Raw genomic sequence first — 25,526 nt, 5'->3', positions numbered from 1 at the left:
CAAAATAATGGTAGTAGTATACCATATATAGTATAGAGACTTTATTTATGGCATTAGTATGTAAACGTCTTAATAAAATTAATACATCATTACTTCATTTTTCTAAGAAAAAAATTAAATACAGAATGTTGCAGTGGTTGTGCTTCTGCATATGACATTCAGTGTCCCAGATTCAAACTGTGTGCTCAGCTGGTTTTCCTATTGGCATCCTTTTCAAGTAATTTGGTGGGTTGGATAGTGTGTGTCCTGTGATGTACTGGTGCACTGCCCAGAGGTGTTTTCTGTCTTGTACCCAGTGCTGCTGTGATAAGCTGTGGCCACAACCCTGAATTGGATAACATTGATTTTAAATTGTGTTAAATTATGTATGCATATGGAATACTCTACATTATAATTTTTTTTTACTCATCAGTTTATAATTTGATCTTTTAAATTAGATGACCAAGATAAAGAGGGATGGATCCCATAAATGATTGTGACTTTGATATCTATGAGGGAGTTGATTCAGATGGCCTTATTCAGGTAAAGCTTCTCTGACATTTTTTCTTCAAGTCCGACTACAACATTTTGGTTTTAATTCCAGAAATTTTGTCATTTTAACATGCTACAGATTTTAAATGATGTTTATATTATCTTGGCAAATAATGTCCTTTGTGCTTAATATGCATCTATGTTTTATGAATAGTGACTACTTTTTCACACCTTAATGTTTTCGTTAATAAGAGGCTGCTGAGTGAAAGAAAATTGTTCAAGTGTTCAAAATATATATTTGCACCTTTGTGGTTTCACTGACATGAGACTACTGAGTTAAAGACATATGTTTGTGTTTCAAAACTGTATTTGCACCACAGTGTTTGATAAGAGGCTGCAGAGAGAGAGAAGAATTTGAACAGTGCAAACACTTCCCATATGCATCTTGTCAGAAGATGAGAAGGTGGCAACCAAGTCAGAACACAGAAAGCAGGCTGGGGTTAATGCCTTTAAGAAGTTCAGTCGTTTCTCCAAATATATAGTTAATATAATGAAGGGTATAATCTGTAGAATATGAGATAAGACTTATTGGTCAGACAGTTTCAAACCAGAAGAAAAGTAAATCATTCCAAGGCAAATACAATCAGATTGGATGGACACTATAAGAAGTGTTTTCACTGTTGTGGAACTTAGCATTAAAACTCTGTCACACATCCTAGAAGACTGCAGCAAATGAATGAAGTTAGTTGTGGAAGTCACCACTTGAAGAATAAGTGAAGATAAATAGTGTGGCCATGTGTGGGAGTGACAGGAGGGCAATGCTGAAAATTTGGGACACTATCCGGGTCGTCCCGTTTAGATGTAATAATTTTAAATAGGTACCTTTAAGGTGAAAAGAAAACTATCCACTCAGGAAAAACACAAAAGAAGCGTCATGGTCGTTTCTTGGTAACACTCCTTCTGGGCAGTGCGGCTTTCTTTATGGTATGCCTTCCTCTTCGTCAGTTGTGTGAGAAGCATGGCCTTATTTGACAAACCAGGGAACAACCATTGGTAGTAGCCTGCCAGTTCGAGGAAGGTCTGTACCTGTCTCTTGGTTTGCAGTTGGGGCCAGTCATGTATGACAGCAACTTTGGAGTACTGGGGTTTGATACGTCTGCCACCCACCATGTACCCTAGGTATTTAGCCTCTGTCAGTCCAAAATAGCATTTTTGGGGGTTAATCTGCAGGCCAGCATTGCGAATAATTCGGAGGATGTAGGAAACATGGAGTAGATGTTCATCATAGGTGCTGGAATATGAGACCACATCAAACAAAAAGGCAGCACTATAAGTATTATGGGGCCATAGTAATCTATCAACTAGATGCTGGAAGGTCACTGGGACCCCATGTACCCCGGAGGGTAAGACGTAAGATACAGCCAGTAACCACTAGGGATGCTGAACGCAGTCATTTCCTTTGCTGCGTCCATCTGGGGATTTGCCAGTAGCTATTCATCATGTCGAGGGTGGACAGATACTGGGCATTACTCACATGCTCGAGGAGGTCGTCCATCTTGGGCATGGGATAGGCATTGAATCGAGAAATCTGGTTGAGCCAGCAATAGTCATTATAAAAGCTTCAACTTCCATCTGATTGGACTGGACCAGGTGTTGTGGCTGGCTTCAAAAACTCTGAGCTCCAGCATCTGACATATTTCCAACTCAACCTCTGCCTTCTTTGTCTCTGTGAGGCGATACGGCTGCTGACAAACCATCATCCCTGGCAATATCACCAATCTTGTGGGAATTAGCTTAGTACAGTCCAACCTGGGGTCTATGACACAGGTGACAGAGGCAATGACGACTCCCAACTCTTTCCTCTGCCTGGTTTTAAGGCTATCCAAAGTTTAGCTGTCCAGTGTCCTTTAAAGGATATAGAACATGAGTGACCACCATGTTGCTGGGATCCCAGTTAAACCATGGATTCAGGAGGTTGAAATGATATACACCCCTGACATCAGTTGGGCTAGTGGATCAGGTAGTCCATGAGCCCATTATACTTTGAGACTTTGTAGGGCCCCTGCCAGTACTGTTGGAGTGGGATGTGGGGATTAGGATCATAACCCTGTCACCCAGACAGAGCCCTCAAAGACGGGAGCCTCTGTTGTAGAGCTGGTCATGTATCTGCTGTCCTCCCTCGTGATGACCTTTCACCAAGGGACAGAGCTGCATGAATCATTCACACACTCCACTGATTTAATCCATTATTTGTTGCTCTGGGTTGAACCGCCATTCATGGCAGCATTGAGCCTGGGACACCGTGGTGAAACCATACCTATCGAGGATCTCCCACTTCAGTGTGGGGTAATCAGTCCCTCAAAATCATAACAGGCGCATTGCACATAACCTGTATTGGGTTGAGGAGGTGGGTTCACTCATGCAGAGGCCAGCATTGGCGGATGGCTGTTCTTTCAAAGACTAGGAGGACGGTATCCACATTGTCCAGCAGATGCATCGAGACAAGCAATTGAGCAGGACCTTGCTCTCAACCTTGCTCTCTTCTGTAGTGAGTGTTGGCAGCCTTGTGGTATGCCTCTGCCCCGATCATCTCTGCATGCTGCAGCTGTTGCTAGTTTATCTGGTCTATAGCCTCTGGATCACCTCAGCGAGGTTGCTGTGATCTGCCATATCCTCGGCCAAAAATCCTACTGACTATGCCAAATGTGGCCATGTGTAGGAAAGACAAGAAGGCAATACTGAAAATTTGGGACACCAACCGGGTCATCCCATTTGATTGAATGACATCCAAATGAAAATGCACCTTTATGGCAAAAAGAATATTTGCTACTTGGGCAAAACACAAAAGAAGCATCACAAGTCATTTCTTGTGTGTTCCGTCTGTTGGTTCACTCTCAGGTGAGAAGATGACACCTTCTGGGCAGCTCTGCTTCTTTATGGCGTGCAGGCCAGAAGGGCCATGGCTAAGTGCCTGCACTGGGCAGTTCCTCCGAGATGCGAGGAGAGAAGGAGAAGAGAACATTAGCAGCAGTTCCCCCTCTTGCCCTGGCAGGTTATCGCGTACAGTGGAACCTCAGTTCACGACCATAATTCGTTCCAAAACTCTGGTCGTAACCTGATTTGGTCGTGAACCGAAGTAATTTCCGTTCCAGACCCTACGAACTGTATGTAAATATATATACAGCCGCACTGCCCAGAAGGAGTGTTACCAGGAAACTACCATGATGCTTCTTTTGTGTTTTTCCTGAGTGGCTAGTTCACCTTAAAGGTACCTATGTAAATATATATTTTTTTAAGTTTTTAAGCACAAATATAGTTAATTACACCATAGAATGCACAGCGTAATAGTAAACTAAATGTAAAAACATTGAACAACACTGAGAAAACCTTGAACAACAGAGAAAACTAACACTGCAAGAGCTCGCGCTATAGCGCTACCAACCGCTCGCTAAAAACACTTTTTTAATGAGTTTTAAGTACAGGGAAAAAATGAACATTTGAAAATCCATAATTTAATAAACCACCAAGAAATGTAACATTGCAACAATGCACGCTACAAACCGATTGCTGTAAACAGAAGTGAAAACAAAAACAAGCCCGGTGTATTCTTTAACTGTCTTCTCTGCCTTATGCATCCAGCCCCCTCTCTCTCACTCACTCACTCTCTCTCTCTCTCTCTCATCTGTGTGTGTGTGTGTGTCTCTCTTGCGCACTTGTATGTGTGTGTGTGTGTGTCTCTTGCGTGCAGGCGTGCCCCTCCCTCCCTCCCTCCACAGGGAGGGACTGAACACGTGCGGAAATCATCGGCGCGCACAAACCGAATGGGAAACTGGCTTTTTCGTATACTGAGTGTGTGGTTGTGAACAGATGCAAAAGTTTGGCGAACTTTTTGGTCGTAAACCGATTTGTACGTATTCAGAGACATTCGTGAACAGAGGTTCCACTGTACTTAGATCGAGGTGGGAGTATTTAATGATGGCAGATAGAATAGCCTTTAGGAAATTCAGAGATCTTTCTATTTTCCAGAGCCACCACTTCCAACCACACAGCAAGATCATCCCATCATCTATAAAAACATCAGACAACATCTTGAAGAATCATATTTTCACCAATACTCAAAGATAATAAGGATAAAGCACATTATAAACATTACAACTGTATACAACATAAATTGCACCTTTCTATACTGTAAAAATTAAATTGCCATAAAAATACTTTAAATTAACAAAATATTTTAGTAGTAATCTGTCATACAATTAATATTTAAAAAATGTTTTAAAAATCTATAAATGTACGAAAATTAACATTTAACCACTGTTTTAGCTGCTGATATCAATTGTTTCAATGTCCAGGAATATTTTGTGGATAGCTGTTGTATTGTCATAGACTCATAGCGGTGTTGAAATAAAACAGTGTAATTAACACATTGAAGAATATATATTTGTTTACAGTACATTAAAAAAGAAATCATGGAGTTGTTTTCTTTACACAACTACCTTGGTTTAACTCAAAATGATCATATTTACTGGCTTTATGTCGCCATTTCTAAAAATACTGACATTAGTCTCTTGGATAGCACATTAACATGCTTAATTTACATTGAAACAAAGCCAGCAGATTTTATTGCTTTAAATTTAGGCATAGTCATGGCCACTGCTGCCTTTATCTACGCCACAGTTTTTTTTAGAGTCAGACAGCATTTTCTTGGCAGAGAACTCTAGATTTGCATAAAGTAGCATCATGTGCATATAAAAATGTCTTTTCTGGGGACCAAATGCTACTAAGGTTTTCTGGGGATTCCCACAGAACAGTTAGAAAACATTCTTTCAGAGGGCTGCGGCTTTTGTGTGGTTGTTGAAGCTAATTATGGTAGGTTGTTTTCAACAAACCTGCCATACTCCCTACAACACAAAAGCTGCTCCTCCTCCTTGAGCCAACCAAACTTGGGTAATCTGAGCAACATACTTCTTATATGGATAAAGATAATACTTTCCATCGAAAAGATGTGCAGCAACTCAGGTTGACATGGCAAACGCACCAGACTTAGACTTTCCACTTTTAAGTTCCAAGTTCAGAATCCCTTCTAAACACTCCATTCCTTTTCCACTTTTTGTCCTTGTGCTCATCAAACCAGGTCTTGATACATTATTAGTGCCTACTAAATTAAGTTCATCAGCCACACCACCTGCACTTCAGAACAGAATATCCACCAGAAGCTAAGCATGTTTGGGCCCAGCCAGTATTCGGATGGGAGACCATCTAGGAAAAGCTAGGTTTGATGCTGGAAGAGATGTCGATGAGGCCAGCAGGGGGCACTTACCCTGGGGTATGCAGGTGGATGCCAATGTCGTACTGCAGCGACAGGGACACTGTGCTGTAAATACGGCACCATCCTCCAGGAGATGAGGTCCTGATTCCTCTTGGTCATTAAAGATCCTTGGGCAACTTTCAAAGTGTAGAGTTTTTAATCATGTCCGGGCTAAAATTGCCCATCATGGTCTTTTTGGCCTCCTACTTATCTGCTTTCTCTCTCACCCCTTCACCCCTAAATAGCTAATGTGTGGTGAGCAAACTGGTAATGAGAAAAGCACTATACAAATGTCTTTAATTCTTTATTATTATTAGGCGAAAGTCTAAACTACCTTTATGCAATTACCCAGTTATGTCTATATATAGGCAGTCTGAGATGAAAAGATTTATAAAAAGAAAGGTAGCCACCATTGCAAGTCTGAGATGAATAGATTTATAAAATGAAAGGTAGCCTCCATTGCAAGTCATGTTTAACTGCAAAATCCCAGTGATGTTTTAGAAAAGCACGCTAACTGAAACCTACAGTTTACAAGCACTGGTTGTCCCTTTCAAAGGACAAAAAAAGTGTTTAAGAACTGGCACAGTGCCGCTACCTAACAGCTTCAGAGTCTTGGATTCACATCACAGATTACTCATTGCCTGTGTGATATTTGCACATTTTTCTGCAAGGGATTAGTTTCAGGTTTTGTTTTTTCTCAAACATGTCAATGACAACCTTATAGAGTTGTTGGAAACTTGAAATTAGCTGTGCCTGATGAATGTAGAGCTGTGTGTTTGAATGTGTCCTATGATAGACTGGCACGCAACATATGCCTTGTACCCAGTGCTGCCTGGATAGACAACAGAATCCAAAATGGTAAAAAAAAAAAAAAAGAAAAAAAGAAAAAAAAGATGGATAGATGAAGACAACTATTCCAACAAGGTCTCCTGAGCAAAACTGTAAAATGAAGAGAGTTGGAATATTGTTGAAAAATGTATGGCAGAAGACATTTATCCCACAACAGGAATGTTATTGGAGTGGTGAACTATTAGGCCTGACTATTAGCATATGCTGAAAAAGGTTAAAACAATGGCAACACCAACATTTATTTAGATTTTCATAAAGGAATGCAAGTCGAAGTGCTTTACAAGAAGGTAAGAAAAAAAATCCACAAAGGAAAAATAAAATGAAATACATAAAATAAAACAAATAAATACAAATGTAAATACAGATAAACAAGTATTAAAATATGAACTACACTATATAAAATATATTTGATAAAAATGCATGCATAGTAAAAAAATGAAAAACTCCTTAAAGAAAGTTGTATTAAAAAGAGCAGGAGCTACACACCTCACAAGACCTGAATTAAAATCCCAGCATGGGTACCTTTTGTTTAAGTGTGAATATTCTGCCTGTATCTATACTGGTTTCCTTCAGTACACAAGCTTCTTCCCAGTCACAAACCTTAAATGAGCCAAGTAAGGCTGAGAGTGGCTTGTGCAGAAGTTTGTTATTAGATGGAGTTGTCCCCATCCATGCTATTTTTCCTGCCTTGTGCCCACTGCTGTTCGACTAATTTATATGCCAAACAGTGTTAGAGGGCTATTCTTAGATAGAAAGATAGACAGAATTTGGGTAGAGAATCTGTATGTTTTGGAAGTACAGAAGTGCTTGGGTTTCTCCCAAAAGGTCAAAGATGTCTGTTCGTTACTCTAATCCAGGAACATCCAGCTCTGATTCTTAACGGCTACAGTAGCTGCAGTTTGTATTCTAACCATTTTTTTTAAACTACCATCTAGTTTCTGCTGCTAATTAGGTCTTTTGTCTTAATCGCAATTGATTTGCCATTTAAAACTCTGACCACTTAATTATGTATTTTTCCTTACTTAGCACCCAAACAATATTAACATACAAAATGAGCCAACACATGACCAGCTAACCTGCGTCCATTAAACAATATCTGAAAATAAAGATGAGTGAAGGTCTCAGTCATGTTATTTGTTAAAATGTCCACAACATTTTGATGGTGCTATTAAAACAAAAAGTCACATTTTAAACATGTCTGGTGTGAAAGAATAAGAGCACCAATCACAGAGAGAGAGAGAGAGAGAGAGGATTTTGGATGTAACACGAGGTACAGTAGATGAATAGCACTGACTTGTCATAGTTGTGTGCTGGACAAGTCAGCTTACTTTTAATGCAGCAATCAATCAGATAAAATATTGGTCAACCCTACTAAGTGCTCTAAACTACTGTAACTGTCCTGAAGGCCCATGTGAAGCACAGACAACAATGACATTTTTGAATGTTACATTTTGTTCCTTTTCAAAGGAATTTGCTAGGTTTGACTCACTTAAAGAATAAATGCCATTTTTCATTTCTTTTGTGTATTACACCTCAAAAAACTAGTTGATTAAACAAGAAAAATGATAATTGTAATAGCACATATAAGATGTTGGCACATTTTAACATTAGTAGCTCATGTAATGATATAAATATTAAATAAAATATCATTATAAAGCAATCATTGTAATGAAAACAATCATAGCAAGAAAATACATAAGAAATAGTCACATTAATAACCTTAGTAGCTAACTGATGCAAATACTATACAGTTTTGGGTCTGCTGTCAGGATCTCAAGATCAAAAACATGACTGTGTTTTACTGTTTCTACCTAAGTGACATTATCTCTGTTTTCGTTTGTTTAAATTTGCATCCACAGTTGCATGTATTAGTTTTCACTCTGTTGATGTTTTTTTGCAAAGTGTCAAAATTCAGACAGGTCCCTATGAAGTGCATTGAAATGCTGAATGCCAGTATCTTGTTTATAATGGGAGGACTGCACAAGTCCTGTACTGGAGACTTGTACAGTTTGGGCAGTTATACTTGACTTATTTTCTTCAGTTTTGAAACACATAGTATTTATATCTATTGAATTGCTTCTCTATCTTGACTAGATAGATAGATAGATAGATAGATAGATAGATAGATAGATAGATAGATAGATAGATAGATAGATAGATAGATAGATAGATAGATAGATAGATAGATAGATAGATAGATAGATAGATAGATAGATAGATAGATAGATAGATAGATAGATAGATAGATAGATAGATAGATAGATAGATAGATGATGTAACACGAGGTACAGTAGGTGAATAGCACTGACTTGTCATAGTTGTGTGTTGGACAATCCTGGTCTAGAACAGGGGTCCCCAACTCTGGTCTAGGTGGGCCTCAGTGACTGTGGCTTTTCATTCAAACCCTTTTCTTATTTAGTGACCCAATTTTGCTGCTAATTAAATTTTTTTTAATTAATTTTAATTGACTTGCTCCTGAAGACTCAGACCCCTTAATTGTTTATTTTTCCTTAATTAGCTGTCAAACAATAATGAGATATACAATGAGCCAAAACATGAGCAGCAAACTGTGTCCATCCTACAATATCTGAAAATAAAGTAAGATTAAGGTCTCAGGAATGCTGATCTGCTCAGGTCCCCAAAACTTTTTAATAGCGCTTTTAGAAAAGAGACCATCAACAATTTTGGAAACGTGTGTTATTGCACAATGAGAGCACCATCAAGCCATGGAATTAAAGATCAGGTTTAATTAACAACAAGAACGGCGCCTAATGAAATGAATTCTTTGGGTATGAAGCCCGACTTATTTGGTCTTCTATTGGCTCACTCACTCACTTCCCATTTAATTTTTATTTGAGTGCCATTTAAGGAAAGAAATGAAGCAATTCAGAGGAATGAAGAAATTCTGGGGTAAAAATCCTAAAAAAAAAAAATAATTCAATTAAAATGAAAGGAAGAGCAAAAACTGGTCACCAGTTGAGGAAAGGGTTAGAATTAAAACCTGCAGCTACTGCGGACCTCCAGGATTGTAGTTGGAGACCACTGGTCTAGTGCAAGTGTTTCATCTTATGAACTTGTACCTCAGGCTTCCAGAATTGGCTACACATACCCTTTAAAAACAGGATAGGAGGATGGACAGATTGTTTAAAGTAGCACAAAGGACATTTCATTATGTACAGTGGACTGAAAGGATTACATGCATTTTTACTTCACAGAGCAACTGGAATGAAGTAGTTGACAGCTTTGATGAGATGATCCTTCAGGAAAGTCTTCTTCGTGGCATATATGCCTACGGGTTTGAAAGGCCATCTGCTATCCAACAGCGGGCCATCATTCCGTGTATCAAGGGTAAGGCATCATGCTCTCCTTTATAATCCTCCACTTCTGTGCATAAGGCACCTGCAGAGCAGGATTACTCACCAACTTTCTTTTTTTATATTACTGAAAAACAATGGAGACATTCAAAACTCTCAGGTCCTTATCTTCCATTAAATGTTTTGAGTGTTAAACATTGAGAATCTTTCTGGCTGTATTTCACTTCAGAGTGCTTTTGTGTCTAGTTTCAATTCATTCTCCAGTTCAACAATACTAGATTTTTACATCATGTCTAATGATAGGATGATGCCTCTAGATCTGCAGCAAAACTATATGCAAAAAGAAAATATATACTTATTTTTTTATTATTTCCACTGTGGGACACTGCCACTCAAGTATGGGAGTTCATATCCTAAATTATTTTGTCCTACACTCATTGCATAAAAATGAACTTCCGAACAAGCTAAAAGTGCATTTGGGGTTTAACTGGAGCCACTTGGGTGATTTACTGGTCATCCTTATACCAACATAAAGATCATGATTTAATGCATGGAGTAAAAAAAAAAAAAAAAAGTACATTCATATTAGGTGCTATTTTATTTTTTCAAAGGTCTTTCTTTTTAATAGGTTATGATGTAATTGCACAGGCTCAGTCTGGAACGGGCAAAACGGCAACGTTTGCTATAGCTGTTCTGCAAAACCTGGAGACAGATATGAAAGAAACGCAGGCTCTGGTGTTGGCTCCTACCCGGGAACTTGCACAACAGGTAAGTCATACAGGCTCTTTGTCATTTGGAACACAGTTGCTTACACACAATGATATGATTAGCTTATATTAACTATTCACTCAGATGACACAGTGGTTAGAACAGCTCCAAAGATCTAGTTTCAGGTTCATGTGTTGTGTGTATAGAGTATACACTTTGTACATTGGACAGGGAACCAGTCCAGAGAAGAGCAAATTCTCGAACACACCCAAAACATTCATGGGGTCAATTTTGAGTTGCAAATAACTAACATACACTTCCGGTCACAAGTTTTTGAACACCTCAGTTTTTCCAGCTTTTCTTTAGTACTAGGGTGTTGTACCGTGTTAGCCATTATGAATGTAGAGAAAAGCCAAGCAAAATGACACCGTTTATTGGCTAACTAGAAAGATTACAATATGCAAGCTTTCGAGGCAACTCAGGCCCCTTCTTCAGGCAAGATGTAGATTACATCTTGCCTGAAGAAGGGGCCTGAGTTGCCTCGAAAGCTTGCATATTGTAATCTTTCTAGTTAGCCAATAAAAGGTGTCATTTTGCTTGGCTTTTCCCCAGCTTTTCTTCAAATTTAATCAGTTGAAATGCAATGAATGACCTAAAATGGTGAAAAGGTAAGCTATAAACTGCCAGAGGTTTAAATATAAAAATCAGGTTAGCAAAAGCTGAAAAAAAGGAAATTTCAGAATATTAAAAATGGGCCTTCTTCAGGGAACAACTAATAGGTTACAACCTACAGATGTTCTGAAGCAATTAAAGTAAATTAAGCCTGCAAGTTGAAGCAAACAATTTGCACAAGTGTTCCAAATTCTGTTGATTACTTAAAAACCCTCTGTCTGTCTTAAAGCAGAGTTGGAAGAAACTGTAACTACACCCTCTTAAGTACATGTCTAGAATGTAGCAAAAACCCATACAAATAATGGAGGAACACACAAACCCCATATTGTAGTAATCAGATCCACAATTCAAGTTCAGTCTCCTAGAGTTGTGAGGCAGCTGTCCAACCGTGCCTCCCACAGATTCTGATTAGTAGTTTTTCTAGTTTTTTTTCCTTAACCTTGGTACCTCAAATTGGCTATTTTTGTTGTGCATTAATATTCTTCTGTTTGTATCCGTTTTGTTTATTTTCAGATACAAAAGGTGGTTCTCGCCCTAGGAGACTATATGGGAGCATCGTGTCATGCTTGTATTGGGGGCACAAATGTCCGCACGGAAATGCAAAAACTGCAAGCAGAAGCACCTCACGTGGTGGTTGGTACACCCGGTCGAGTTTTTGACATGCTCAACAGGCGTTACATTTGTAAGTACAGTATATACATATACTGAGTTAAAGTTCAATTATCCTAAGTAATTAAAATGGATACAAATTGCGTTATCTTGTTTCATGCTTTTTTCATTTTTAAACTCCATATTTGGTGCACAGTGAGGCAGACGACATGATGATTCAGCCAATCTCTTTGTAATAGTGCAGTTATTCTGGACTAATTTGTTTCCTACTTTTTGATTATTGTAGCCCCAAAATTTATCAAAATATTTGTCTTGGATGAGGCTGATGAAATGCTGAGCAGAGGATTCAAGGATCAAATCTATGAGATATTTCAGAAACTAAACTCAAATATTCAGGTACCTTACGTATAACAGTTTTATTAAGAAAGCTGCTGGGAAAATAGAATAATTTTAAATATTTGTTTCTGAAAATGAAAGCTTGCTTCTGAGTTCTCACTATGGGGAAAAAAAAAACTTTCTTTAAAAAGGCATTTCAGAAATTCTTTAACAATGTGTTACAGATCTTGGTAGTGATTTTTTAATGAATTGCACACTTGTGTGTATAATATGGTGTTTTTTATTAAAGTCTTTGAAAAATCAATGAAGGCAGCTTGGACTATACTTTACACAGATCTCAGTGAAGATGTTTTAGAGCAAAATTATTTTGCATATGGATGTCAAAATCAATTATCCCATTAAGAAAATGTAAGCAACTACTTAGAAAATATGAATATTTTTTAATCAAAATTAGAAGATGCACAAAAATGACAAAGAAATGAGCATTTTCAGCATTTCAACATGTTTGTGATTTGTGTCACACATTCGACTATGGTGGGATATGCTCAAGTTGTGAATGTGAATGGATACAACTACAATGAGTACATGTAAACCTTCATGCAACAATTTGTTGGAATTCAGATCTGTGTGTAATAGTAAGTGGATGAACCCTGCTGAATTTACTTCACCTTAAGTTCAGTGAAATCACAGAAAAGTCCAGGAACTTTGACAAATGCAGCAAAATGCATTAAAGTCAATGGAGAAGGAGGAACAGAACTGGTTTTGACTGGATTATAATGGTGCAATGGTCTATTAAGTGTGGCTGGGAAAACATCTGCCAGCTCTGCTGGGCTGATTATTGTGGCCAAAAATGTAACCTGAGCTGTGAGGCAGCAGTGCTAAGGTAACATTAATAGTATTCAATATCAGAACAGTAAAATTTCTGGCAGATACAAAACCTAATTTCACTAAGGCTTGCCCTGCACAGATTTGATGGCAGGTACTCACCTCTCACACACTACATTTACATTTATTTGCTTAGCAGACGCTTTTATCCAAAGCAACTTACAAAAGAGCTAAATAATCGAGTAACATTAGGCTAGGGCTTCAAAAAGTAAAGAGCACACTAAAAGTACAGTTAGTTTTCTTTTTTCTTCCCCTGAATCTTTTCCTCGTTCACTGCCACTGCTACCTAATCAGCACAAACAGTAAAGCACATGTATTCTTTATTCTTTCCAGTTTGCATCAACTATGCAGCACTCTATGTAATACTGTTAAAGGGGTACGCTCACCTATTATACAAATGTTACATACAAAGCTGTACAAAAAGTCAGTACCTTTAAGACACAATTACAGTGACACATTCCTTCTGCATTCGCATATTTTCTGCTAATTTTTAACCCACTACTAGGATAAGAATTATATACTCAGGGTGCTGCCCTGTCCAACATTGGCTTCTACAGATCCATGATGTCACAGTGGCCTGGTAAAGTAACATGGGGCACCGAGAAAAAAAAAAAACTTTGTCTAAGCCAGCCGCATAGCAAGTTTCCAGGAAAATATTCTGCAAACAAGGTCACTGGTGAACACATCATTTTCACAGCAGAAACTGTTTTGGCAAATGCTGCCGATCAACACTAGTGTGCAAGGACTCCATGGCTCACACTTCCTTACGTATATCTAGAACTGTATAAGTATCTAGAGGAGTGATACACATTTATGAGCTTCTTTTAAAAAAGCTACAAAGGAGATACAGTTAGTGGTTTTTGACTAAAAACAATTTTAAACTATCTACGTATACAACTATGTAGAACACTCTTTTGAGATTTTGAAAATGTGGGATATGTTTTTCATTTAAAATACCAGTAATCCTGAATTTCAAAATTAGTTGGATGGATAGGTCCATTGTATTTTTTAAAGAATTTATTTTTGTCAAACATGTTGCTTTTTGGGCGGCACGGTGGCGCAGTGGGTAGCGCTGCTGCCTCGCAGTTGGGAGACCTGGGGACCCGGGTTCGCTTCCCGGGTCCTCCCTGCGTGGAGTTTGCATGTTCTCCCCGTGTCTGCGTGGGTTTCCTCCGGGCGCTCCGGTTTCCTCCCACAGTCCAAAGACATGCAGGTTAGGTGGTTTGGCGATTCTAAATTGGCCCTAGTGTGTGCTTGGTGTGTGGGTGTGTTTGTGTGTCCTGCGGTGGGTTGGCACCCTGCCCAGGATTGTTTCCTGCCTTATGCCCTGTGTTGGCTGGGATTGGCTCCAGCAGACCCCCGTGACCCTGTGTTCGGATTCAGCGGGTTGGATAATGGATGGATGTTGCTTTTTTCCTCTTCTTGCAGGATCAGCCATTAAAATGTAACATTACTAATAGTCATTTTTTCATTCCTTTACATTCATTCATAAATCCTCTGATCCAGTCTCATGAAAATTAGAATGAGTAGCTGTAATATGTTAGCACTAGCTGAACTTTGAGAAAAAAATTGTTGTACTGCTGTAAAAACAAATCTTTATTTTTAATAATTGGATCATATAAAAATGTAGCATCAAATTTCAAAAAAGAAAATCAGAAATGCAAATAGCACCACCTCACTTTGTAAAGTATATGAGTGAACATCAGGTGAGGGAATCACTGAACCCAAAAGAAATGTGGGGAACACAAATTGGGTTATCCCATTTAAAATAAATCACTTAAAGCAAAACAATTGCTTTTTGGCATGGGAAAACAAAAGGTGTGAACAGAAAATAACCAAACATACCCTTTGGGCTGTTTCACTCATCTATCTTTAGGTGGTCAGGAGCTCTGTCATGCAGTGCGCTCAGTCCAAGAGTAGAACCCCACCTTCTGGGGCGGGGACCAGGTTTTATAGGGGTCAGACAGGAAGGGGTTGAGTCAGTTGCCCTCAATGGGGATCTTCTAGGCACTGTGGAGAGAAAAGGAAATGACACTATTAGCAACAGCGCCCCCTCTCATCCCGGGGTGGTGTTACATAAGTCAAATGAGCCCAGAAGGTGATCCTCTGATGCATGACAGTGCATTAACTTATTATGAGCATATGAAAGACTTTAGGGAGGCACGGTGGCGCTGCTGCCTCGCAGTTAGGAGACCTGGGTTCGCTTCCTGGGTTCTCCCTGCGTGGTGTTTGCATGTTCTCCCCGTGTCTGCGTGGGTTTCTTCCGGGAGCTCCGGTTTCCTCCCATAGTCCAAAGACATGCAGGTTAGGTGGATTGACGATTCTAAATTGGCCTTAGTGTGTGCTTGGTGTGTTTGTGTGTGTCCTGCGGTGGGTTGGCACCCTGCCTGGAATTGGTTCCTGCCTTGTGCCCTGTGTTGGCTGGGATTGGCTCCAGCAGTCCCCCGTGACCCTGTGTTCGGATTCAGCGGGTTGGATAATGGATGGATGGATGAAAGACTTTATATAGTTATGTGAATGGTATTTTTAAATAGGCAAGAATATTAAAATTGCCTTTAATAAATCTGAGACAAAAAGAAATAAGCCACATTAAACTAAAATTGCAAGTACTAAGAGTCCGAAATAGACTTTTGCACGTCTTGCTGTGATGCAATACTGCAATCCATTCATTCAACTGTACAAACATTTACTTTTTATTCTCGTTCTTCCTAGCAAGTATTGTGCTTTATATAAGATGAAAAAGTAAGAATAATTTACATATCTACAACTCTATTGTAATCTTTGGACTTAGTGGACAGTGATGAGTGAAATGAATGTTGGTAAACCATTTGTGGTCAACAGCTGCACTGCCCAGGCTTACCATTTATGAATTTATCTTTACTGCTGATTGAATTCAGAGTCATGGTAAGCATGGCAAACAAACCTGTGGTTGAGAACCTGAGTTGAGATTTCAGCACTGTTCAAAAAATTTAATTAGTTTTTAATACAAAGAATATTTTAACAAAACTAATATTGCAAATGCATCTTTAAATATTTTCCCCCTGTTTTGTGGGTAAATATAAATAATATAATAATTCTCTCTATTGTCAGACCCATAAAGTTGTGCATACAGTAACATATTTATAACTTTTTATTTTTAATCCAGGTTGTATTACTGTCTGCTACCATGCCAGCAGAGGTGCTGGATGTCACAAAGAAGTTCATGCGAGAGCCAATTCGAATCCTTGTAAAGAAAGAAGAATTGTCCTTGGAGGGTATCAAACAATTTTACATTAGTGTAGAAAGAGAGGTAATTATTATATTATTACATGACTGATTTTGACATGGCCATACAGTACCATAAAAGAGAAACCTAAGCAATGATTTCACTAAAACAGAAGGAAATTATTACCATTTACAAGTTAAAACTCATCATATCTACCCTTCAGCTGAATTAACATTTTTTTCAAGAACGTCTCTTGTAAATTACCCTAGAAAAAACAAATGCTGTTTTCTAGTTATTGTCGTGTATTCCTCATCTCACTGCTATTAATTTTTATGCAATTATTTTCATATCAAAGAATACATTTCTGACATGAATCAAACATTCAGGTGAATCTCTATATTTTACCACATTTCTGTTTATTAAAGTTTACCCTTGGAAAAAATGTAGAACAGAAGGAGCCAGCCCTTGATGGTCACTGCAGTCCAACACTAATCAGGAACACACCCACCCAATTTTAGAATTGTCAAGTAATGTAACTTTAGATTGTTGAAGAAAAAGAAAATGAATCACTCAAAGAAAACACAACAGAAACACTAAAAGAATGTGTCACCTTCAAACAGAATAATAAGAATAATGACCTGGCTGGGATTTGAATCCCAGGACTCTGGTAAGGTGACAGCAAGAATTATTACACCACCACTAACCCCACAATCTATAGAACATTAAAAATGGATTTCTACATTGGGTGAGACTTAATCATTATTTTTGTTTAAAAACTACAGTATTTATATAAATGGATTAAAATGTAAAGTTTACATCAGTTATCATTTGTGATTTTGAGAAACCATGTTATCTCGGTAAGGTTTCAAATACACTCAAAGAAAATATATTCAAATGAGCTTACTGTTTTTTGTCTGTTTCAGGAATGGAAACTGGACACTTTGTGCGACTTATATGAAACTCTGACAATCACACAGGCGGTGATATTTGTGAACACAAGAAGAAAAGTGGATTGGCTTACAGAAAAAATGCACGCTCGTGATTTTACAGTTTCAGCCTTGGTATGACAGCCTTCTGCTTGATGGCTTATCTACAGTATGTTTACAAAGAATTCTGTATTAAAAGAAGGAGATAGACAATGTTATTTATTTACACACACCATTCACAACATGTCACAATTCCACTTTATATCTCATGTAAAAGTCTGCAGTTTTTCCTCACGTATGTTATTGTCAAATAGTCTCAAAATGTAATGGTCTCCAGTGTGCTTGTGTTATAAATGAGCTGATGAAGAAAAGTTTATGGCAGTTAATTGGATTTTTTTAAAAACATTCAAACACTATGAGAACAGGTCATCTTAACCAAGAAGTTACCCAGTTCTATTCACTTTGTCCGTCTCTGTCCCAGTGTCCTGATTGAAGAGCTTTAAAGTTAACTCTTAATCTCCATAGTTCAACTCCTTCAAGTCTGTCCTCATAGTTCATATCACTCAGTCCCAGAATCAGCTTAGTCAGTCTCCCCTGGACTTGCACTTTTTTGTAATATAGAGACTAAAACTGTATACAGTATCCCAGATGGGGTTTCACAAATGCTTAATCATAACCTCCAATGACTTGTATGTTTCACATTGTGCTATAAAATCCAACATCCTATTAACCTTCTTGACCTCTTCTGTAAACTGTCTTATGCATAGTGACATCCTGCTCATAAGGTGTATTTAAATTTAACATTTTACTTCCTACATGTAATAATGTACATTAAATTCCATCTGCCAAAAACCTAGCTAGAAAGATCAAAACTTGGATCACCCCCTGGAACTGCATGAGCAGTTTAGTATCTACTTGTTAAATTGCTTACAGACTACTTAGGCAGGCTTAGCGAGTACAATGTTGAAATACAGTATACACCAAAGGACTTGTCACTGTGTGCTCCAGAGCACATCTCTTAAACCACCAGTTTTAAAAAAAAATGTACAAGTAAGCAATTTTTAAAATAGCTCTGTACATGTAAAGCACAGGAAATAGTGTTCACTACAAAAAGATACATTATTAAATGTTGCTTAGCCATGGGATAATAATGCCTTTTATTTGCACAACACTTTGTGGTGTTTCCCTAGTATTTGAAATTTTAATTTCTGACTCATTATTTCACTCATGGAAACTTCTTAATGTTTAGGTGTGCGTTTTTATTTATAACAGCATGGTGATATGGATCAAAAAGAACGGGATCTTATTATGAGAGAATTCCGATCTGGCTCCAGTCGAGTCCTCATTACGACTGATTTGCTGGTAAATAAAATTTTACCTTTTTGCTTTTTAAATGATTTTTTCACCTGTTGAAATTAATGACCATACAGATGCCAAATTTCAACCTAACTGAAAATCACCAGCCTCTTACATTGTATAGGTGGAGTGGTGGCTCTGAGGCTAGGGATCTGTGCCGGCAATAGGAAGGTTGCCAGTTTGAATCCTGTAAAATGCCAGAAGTGACTCTACTCTACTGTACTGGGCCCTTGAGCAAGGCCCTTAATCTGCAATTGCTTCATCTTGGGTATGACGTTAATCTGTAACCAGCCCTGCAAACAGGTCCTCCAATTTGCAGGGAAAACGTGGGGGTTGGTGGCAGGGTTGGCACTCCAGCCACCATAAAAAACTTGTTCCGGTGGTGTCACCCGCTGCACTTGGGTCTGAATCCAGGTGATTCATGATGTGGTGGGTGTGGCAACGCACTATCAGCACATGCTCCTAACCTCTCTCTCCTCTTCCTTTGTGTTGCTCCTGGCCTGCTGCTGTTTCAGGCATTCTCTGCCAATACAACTGCCAGAATTGACATTTTAGACACCTTTACCAGATTACCTGAATGTAACAGAAATAACATCAGAGGTATACTTTGAGAGAAAAATGGATTCTCAGGTGCATATTCCAATGCTTCCATTATTAAATGTATTTGTTTCAGTCTATTGATATATTACTTTTGTGCTAAATACAGGACATTAAAAATAAAAAAAATCTTCAAATGCAAATCTTTGTAAATTAAAAATTCAGTTGACATAATACCCACCAGTATAGCCTAGCCTTAATGAGAGTAAAGTATGCTAGCTTGAATTGCTCCTATTATTATCAAAAGCATCACTATTACAGGCAGTGTAAGCTACAGCTATGACATGTAGGACTGAAAACTGAAAGGTTGCTGGTTTCAGTCCTCACATATCTCCCACTGTTCAGCATGTCAGTTTAACAAACTGTACTCGAACACAAGTATATTTTAAAACAGCAGTCACAATTTCATGTTCTTTTCAAGAAATGGGAATTGTTCCACAACTTTATTTAGGATTTTTAATAACTGAAACCACAATAACGTATATCCTTTTTTATTTTGATTTAATGTATTTGTAAGAGACACCTTGCATCAATAAATATTTTGTTCTTAAACTATCTTTCCATTTTTTTGCTATTAAAGTGGGGCTTTCAAGTATTTTTTTGTATCACTGGGCACAATACATAATGTAAATCTACATGAGACTGCAGAAAGCAGTAGCGTTCACTACTTAGCATAATAAACACGTCTTTGGGATTAAGTCAAGAAATTTGAGTTTCCCCAAAGTTAACTCCCTTAGAATGGGGGAGAACATGCAATGTCCACACAGACAATAAAAGAAGTTCAGTTCATAGAGCTGGAAGACAAACATATTAAATCCTTTATTACTATACCTTCCTGTTCCATAAACAATTACATACTACTTTTAAAACTGAAATTTTCCTGGTGTTTCTTGGCCACAGAATTCCACGAAATATATTATATGAAAAGCTTATATTGTATTGTTATATCTCTCTATTATAATAAAAAACCTTGGGAAGAGAGACAAGACGCAACTTTCTCAGAGAGACACTTTCACGTCCTGCAAGACGAGACTTTGTGCCAAGAGATTTAACCACGCCCGGGGCTGGAAATAAAAGACAGAGTAGATGACAAAGTAGAACGTCGTAAAGAATTCAAAAACGTTGGCATGATACACATTCAGAGCGGGTTAGAGATAATGGAAGTACGAAAATTAAAAAGTCTGATAGAAAATAATAAAACATGATAGTAAAGATTGCATTAGTGCAAACAAATGGAAATTATTAATATGTGAAATAACGGAACAGCGAAGACAGATTGAATATATTGTTTGGATTTAAACTTTAAGTTGGAGACTTGTAGATCGTCTAATTCATGCTGCCATCAGGGAAAAGTAGTGTTTCTTCCCAATGAAGAGGCATATCTGCGAGAATTAAAAGATTTGTTGTTTGGTGAAAGTGAAATCCCATGAGATAAAATTTCAAGCCCTGCGAGACAAGACCTAATTCAAACAGAGTATATACAGTATATTATATATACACACACGTTTAGCTAAAAAAAGCATTTCAGTGTCACACAAGTATTTGTATTATCCAGCTGTATACTGTATATATTTTGGTTAGTGATATACAAAACAAATATACCCAGTTTAAATGGAACACAGTCACATAACAAATATAAACAAAAAATTTTTGCAAACAGATAAGCCAGTGGTAGAGTTAACTAGGTGTATAGCAGTGTGGAGTAACCAGCTGAGATCACTGCATAACAATGACCCCTGGTGATTGGAATGCAGAAGTGGTGTCAATCTGCCATTTCAACTTGTTTCTGGGTAATCAACACATCAGTTAATATTTATTAAGTCTTTCTGTTAATGTGTGAATATGTGCAAATAAGCATTTTTCTACATTTAGCAATCTGAATGTACTGCATTGTACAACTACCTAAAACCTAGGGTAAAACTATTTCAATTACTTCATATACATCAATAAATACATTGGACATAAATATTTCTAAATAACTTAGATATAATGATATATTGTCCACCAAATATGAGCATACTATAGTCTACTATACATACATAAACACACACACAGAGGACTGGATCTCCCTTTTAGGTGAAGTAGGTGGTCACCTGGGGCAGTAAAAGCTTGGGGTGGCAGCAATTTTTTTTAACTTTATAGTGCTAATATAGAAATACTACACTAAGGGGGATTCCCCCATTCTTGCCGTAATATAGATTTCTCAGTCTGTTGAAACATCAAGGGGATCCACCAAACGCACAAAAGTAATTTATCAGCTGAATGGTAGGGGAAAAAAATACATTTTATTTATTTTTTTTGCATGTTTTATTACAAACTTTTGAGTTTCATTTCACCAATAAAAAAAGGAAAATAAAATAAATTTTATTACATAGGAAATTCTCATGAGTCATGAGAAGCAATTAATTTCCACATATTTCTTCTGTTAATTTCCTGTCACCTACAGTTATATGATGTTAAGCCATTTTCAGAGACAATTATAAAATATGTAGTTATTACCAAAAAGATAGATTTTAATTATTGCCATATTTATAGCCCTGATAACTTCAATATCCACAAAGATGACTTGTAACACTGTATAACAGTGACAGCGTTCTCTCTCTATTATATAAAAAAACCCAGGGATGAGATGAGACTTTTTCAGAGAAATACTTTCAAGTCCCGTGAGATGACACCTTGTGCCAAGAGATTTAACCACGCCCGGGGCCGGAAATAAAAGAGAGTAGATGACAAAGTACAACATCGTAAAGAGGTTCCAAAATGTTGGCATGATACATATGCAGAGCAGGTTAGAGATAATGAAAGTACTAAAATTCAAAAAAATGATAGTAAAGATCGCATTAGCAAACAAACAAATTATTACTCAGTGAAATAACGGAACAGCGAAAAGAGATCTAATATATTGTTCAGATTTAAACTTTAAGTCGGAGACTTGTAGATCGTCTAATTCGTGTTGACATCAGGGAAAAGTAGAGCGGGAGAGACGCGATGTGGCTGGTACGTGGCGCAGGCCAGGAGACTGGCGAGCGAAGCAAGCAGGGGGCAAAGTCCCCTAGTTAATTTAAAATGTTTTTATTGCTGGTTATTACCTAGGACGTCACAAAGCACACTTTGGTGCTAATGTTTACTGTTTTAGGAAAATACACAAATACATTCATAACCATAAAAAGTAAACCATAATTTTGCATTTGTATTTGCAAAGTGTTACAATGTTTCGCATTTAATGCGACTTAAGACATATTGCACAATCTGGTGCTAATTGATGCTGTTTCACAAGCAATTAACAAGAAATAAGTCATAAAAGGCAGCAGGAATTCTGGCACTGCTGCCTCACAACAAGGAGCCCTGGGTTAATATTCTAGGAGGTCCTTAGGTGGAGTTTCCTCCTTTAGTCCCAAGATATACAGGTTAGGTGAACTGAAGTTGCTAATGTGGCCCATGTTTGTATTTTCATCAGAGATGGACTGGCACCCTGATCAAGTGTTGTTCATGCCTTGTGTCCAGTGACTGCTGTGTTAGGCTCCAGCTACCCCATAACCCTACCCTGGATAAGCGACTTAGGAAAATGGAATGAAATAAAAACACCTCAAAAGAGATGAGCTTGTAACACGTTATCAAGATTTTGTCTAAAATGTATTTCTTATTTTTTGAAGGCAAGAGGGATTGATGTTCAACAAGTGTCATTAGTCATTAACTATGATCTCCCAACTAACAGAGAAACCTACATCCATAGGTGAGTTACTTAACACTTGTTAAGAAAGATGATGCTAACAATATCCTGCTTGTGTACTTGTCAGAAAACTGAAAAAAATTTAAATATCAAAAATATGTGCAGAAAAAAAAAACTACTAAAATTATTATGTTGTGCTTATTTTGGTCAGAGGAAGGCTTTATTTCACAATTAGATATAACTGCTCTACCAGTCAATGAATTTCTGCAGCATCATGATTGTATAAGTTCATTAGCACGCTCCATATATGGTTGTTTCAGGGCAGAAACTACTAAATCGCATAGAAATGTGTGCACGGTGGGTTTTATTAATCTGATTTTTTTTGCTATACACATTTTCCTGTATTTTGGCACATGCATATTTTCTGGCTTAAATCCATGTAAATTTTTACAAAGGAGATCCCTGGTGTTATAATTACAGTCTGAGGTGTACAGGGTGAAGAGAAAAGGAAACAGGAGTATTCCTTGTGCATCAATGTTGTGTGACTATAGGCAGGCCAAAAGAAGATCACTGAAACCATACCTGCTTATTTTCCATTGACATAAGTGAAGTGAGCAGCGCACATACAGGCCACTGGAGGAGTAGAAAAGCATACTGGTGTTGGAACATGGTGAAAACTGTATGAACTAATATATTAATCTTTGTTGGGGTGAACAGTGCAGTTTTGGGGTGGTGGTGTAATGGTTTAGGTTATCAAATATGGTGTTATCAAATGGTGTTTGGTGACAAACTGGACCTCGTTAGGACAAAAGTGGTGGCAATATTGTACCAAACAGTGAATGTGTAATGATGTAAGTGGCAACTGTAATATTTTGCTAATGTTTTCCCAGTGCTTGTATGACAAGTACCACCATTTTAAGTACTGGTTACTTGGCAGGACCAATTAGGGACCAATCTAATTATGGCTGCAGTGCCTTCATTAAAAAAAAAAAAATATCAAACTTTTGAATGAAATACTTCAAATAATGGTGTAATTATTACTCCAGTGTTTTTGATGAAACCAACTTAATTTTCCTTGCATGATCAGGTCTAGATATGAGTTTAGACACTAAATAAACAAATTTGTACATTTTATTATATATCTGTTATTCCTGTTACTGAGGTTATTTGAAAAATAATTTAAAAATTAGTTTTACAAAGTGTTAATGTTTACAGAAACTTTCTGTTCCATCCTTAAATCAATAAACCTTTCTGCAATCAATCTTTTTTTTTTTTTTAAATAAAAAACCACAACACTTCCTTAGGGTACCGGAAAAATAAATATTCTTATTTTCTTTACTAATAATACATGAGTGGTAAGCAAAGGCTTTTATTGCAAACACATCTCAATCATTATTTATTCAATTATAGTGCCCCCTTGTGACCACTTCTGGGAAAGAATAGTTTATTAATAATCCGGTAGTACTGTATTATTGTTTTCATTCAGATTTCTTCAGATTACTAATTAATCAAAAAGTTAACTGTTTCCCCTCAGAATTGGTCGTGGAGGTCGCTTTGGAAGAAAAGGAGTTGCAATAAATTTTGTGACAGAGGAGGATAAGCGCTTTCTGCATGATATTGAGATGTTCTACAACACTGCTGTTGAAGAAATGCCAATGAATGTAGCTGACCTCATCTAAATATTAACTATTAACTATATTAGATTTTAAAACTTTACTGAAACAAATAATTAAATTACAGAAAACCAGGGAAAATATATAATTTCAAATATTGGGGATAGACTTGATTTTTTTTTTTTTTTTTACTTTCTTACAAGAATGTATATTTAGGTATATAATATAAAATCTAACAGGAAAAAAAAATGTATAAATCTTTTTAAAACTTGATTTTTTGGCAGAATTTCTGTACAGTGAATACTTTGCATAATAAATATCTATTACGCTGTTTGTATTATTTGTAATTTTTACTTTAAGTGTGATTTATTCTAAGAGAAGTAAATGAAAAAAAAGTAACCAGTAATACTGTATCTTTGAACACAATCACTGACTTTTACATATTCATCTCATGTTATTCTATTACTCTTTGTGTAACTTTTTAAGTAGTGCAACCAATATAGCTAGATTTGTAATTTCTCTGATGTAAATACTTCCTGGAGCCTTCAAAAACTGATGAATTTGTGTGTCTGTTCTCTGAAAAAGTATGCTGTATTTTACTGGGTAGCTTCTACAAACCTGTTTTACAAAAGTCGTGCACACAAGTTATTTCCTACTGTAGGGCTTCTTAAACTATTAGTCGAGCATTGCCTCAGTTAAGTTGCTAGTCACTTTTATTTTTATTGGGAACCGGTCACTGATGACTTGCAAAGTGTGTTGTGCAGGTGGATTATTAAGTAACTGACATTGCTCTATCATCCTCAATCTTTCCCACTACCAACAGTCTGCTCCAAACCCGAAGGAGTGGCAGAGATACTCCAAGACTGAACACCCATACCCCTGCTTTGAAGACTGGCAGCATTTCTCTGAGGGGGACACTCCCCCAACTCCAGTGATCTGACGAGCGAATACTCCACTGAGGACCACCACCATGCTTTGACGATTGTCCACGATTCTCCAGGGTATTG

General features: G+C 37.4%; 1 protein-coding gene across 1 annotated transcript; it reads left to right on the top strand.

The window, feature by feature from the left end:
- Positions 1-456: 456 nt before the first annotated feature.
- Positions 457-24,649, top strand: LOC114651170 (eukaryotic initiation factor 4A-II-like). The gene is made up of 10 exons (XM_028801124.2): positions 457-522; positions 9,844-9,976; positions 10,571-10,710; positions 11,836-12,004; positions 12,218-12,327; positions 16,298-16,441; positions 17,281-17,418; positions 18,556-18,645; positions 22,890-22,969; positions 24,441-24,649. The coding sequence occupies exons 1-10, from the start codon at positions 457-459 to the stop codon at positions 24,583-24,585; spliced, it is 1,215 nt and encodes a 404-aa protein (XP_028656957.1). The 3' UTR covers positions 24,586-24,649.
- The last annotated feature ends 877 nt before the right edge of the window (positions 24,650-25,526 follow it).

Source organism: Erpetoichthys calabaricus, chromosome 4, assembly GCF_900747795.2.
Source record: "Erpetoichthys calabaricus chromosome 4, fErpCal1.3, whole genome shotgun sequence".
In the NCBI taxonomy this organism is placed as follows: domain Eukaryota; kingdom Metazoa; phylum Chordata; class Cladistia; order Polypteriformes; family Polypteridae; genus Erpetoichthys; species Erpetoichthys calabaricus.
Note: the sequence above shows the minus strand (reverse complement) of the source record. Positions and strands in the feature narration are given on the sequence as shown.

Coding starts and splice junctions, on each gene's coding strand:
- LOC114651170 (XM_028801124.2), top strand. CDS start 457: ATGGATCCCATAAATGATTGTGACTTTGATATCTATGAGGGAGTTGAT. Junction 12,005..12,217: donor GCTCAACAGGCGTTACATTT/GTAAGTACAGTA, acceptor TGATTATTGTAG/CCCCAAAATTTATCAAAATA. Junction 18,646..22,889: donor TCATTACGACTGATTTGCTG/GTAAATAAAATT, acceptor TATTTTTTGAAG/GCAAGAGGGATTGATGTTCA.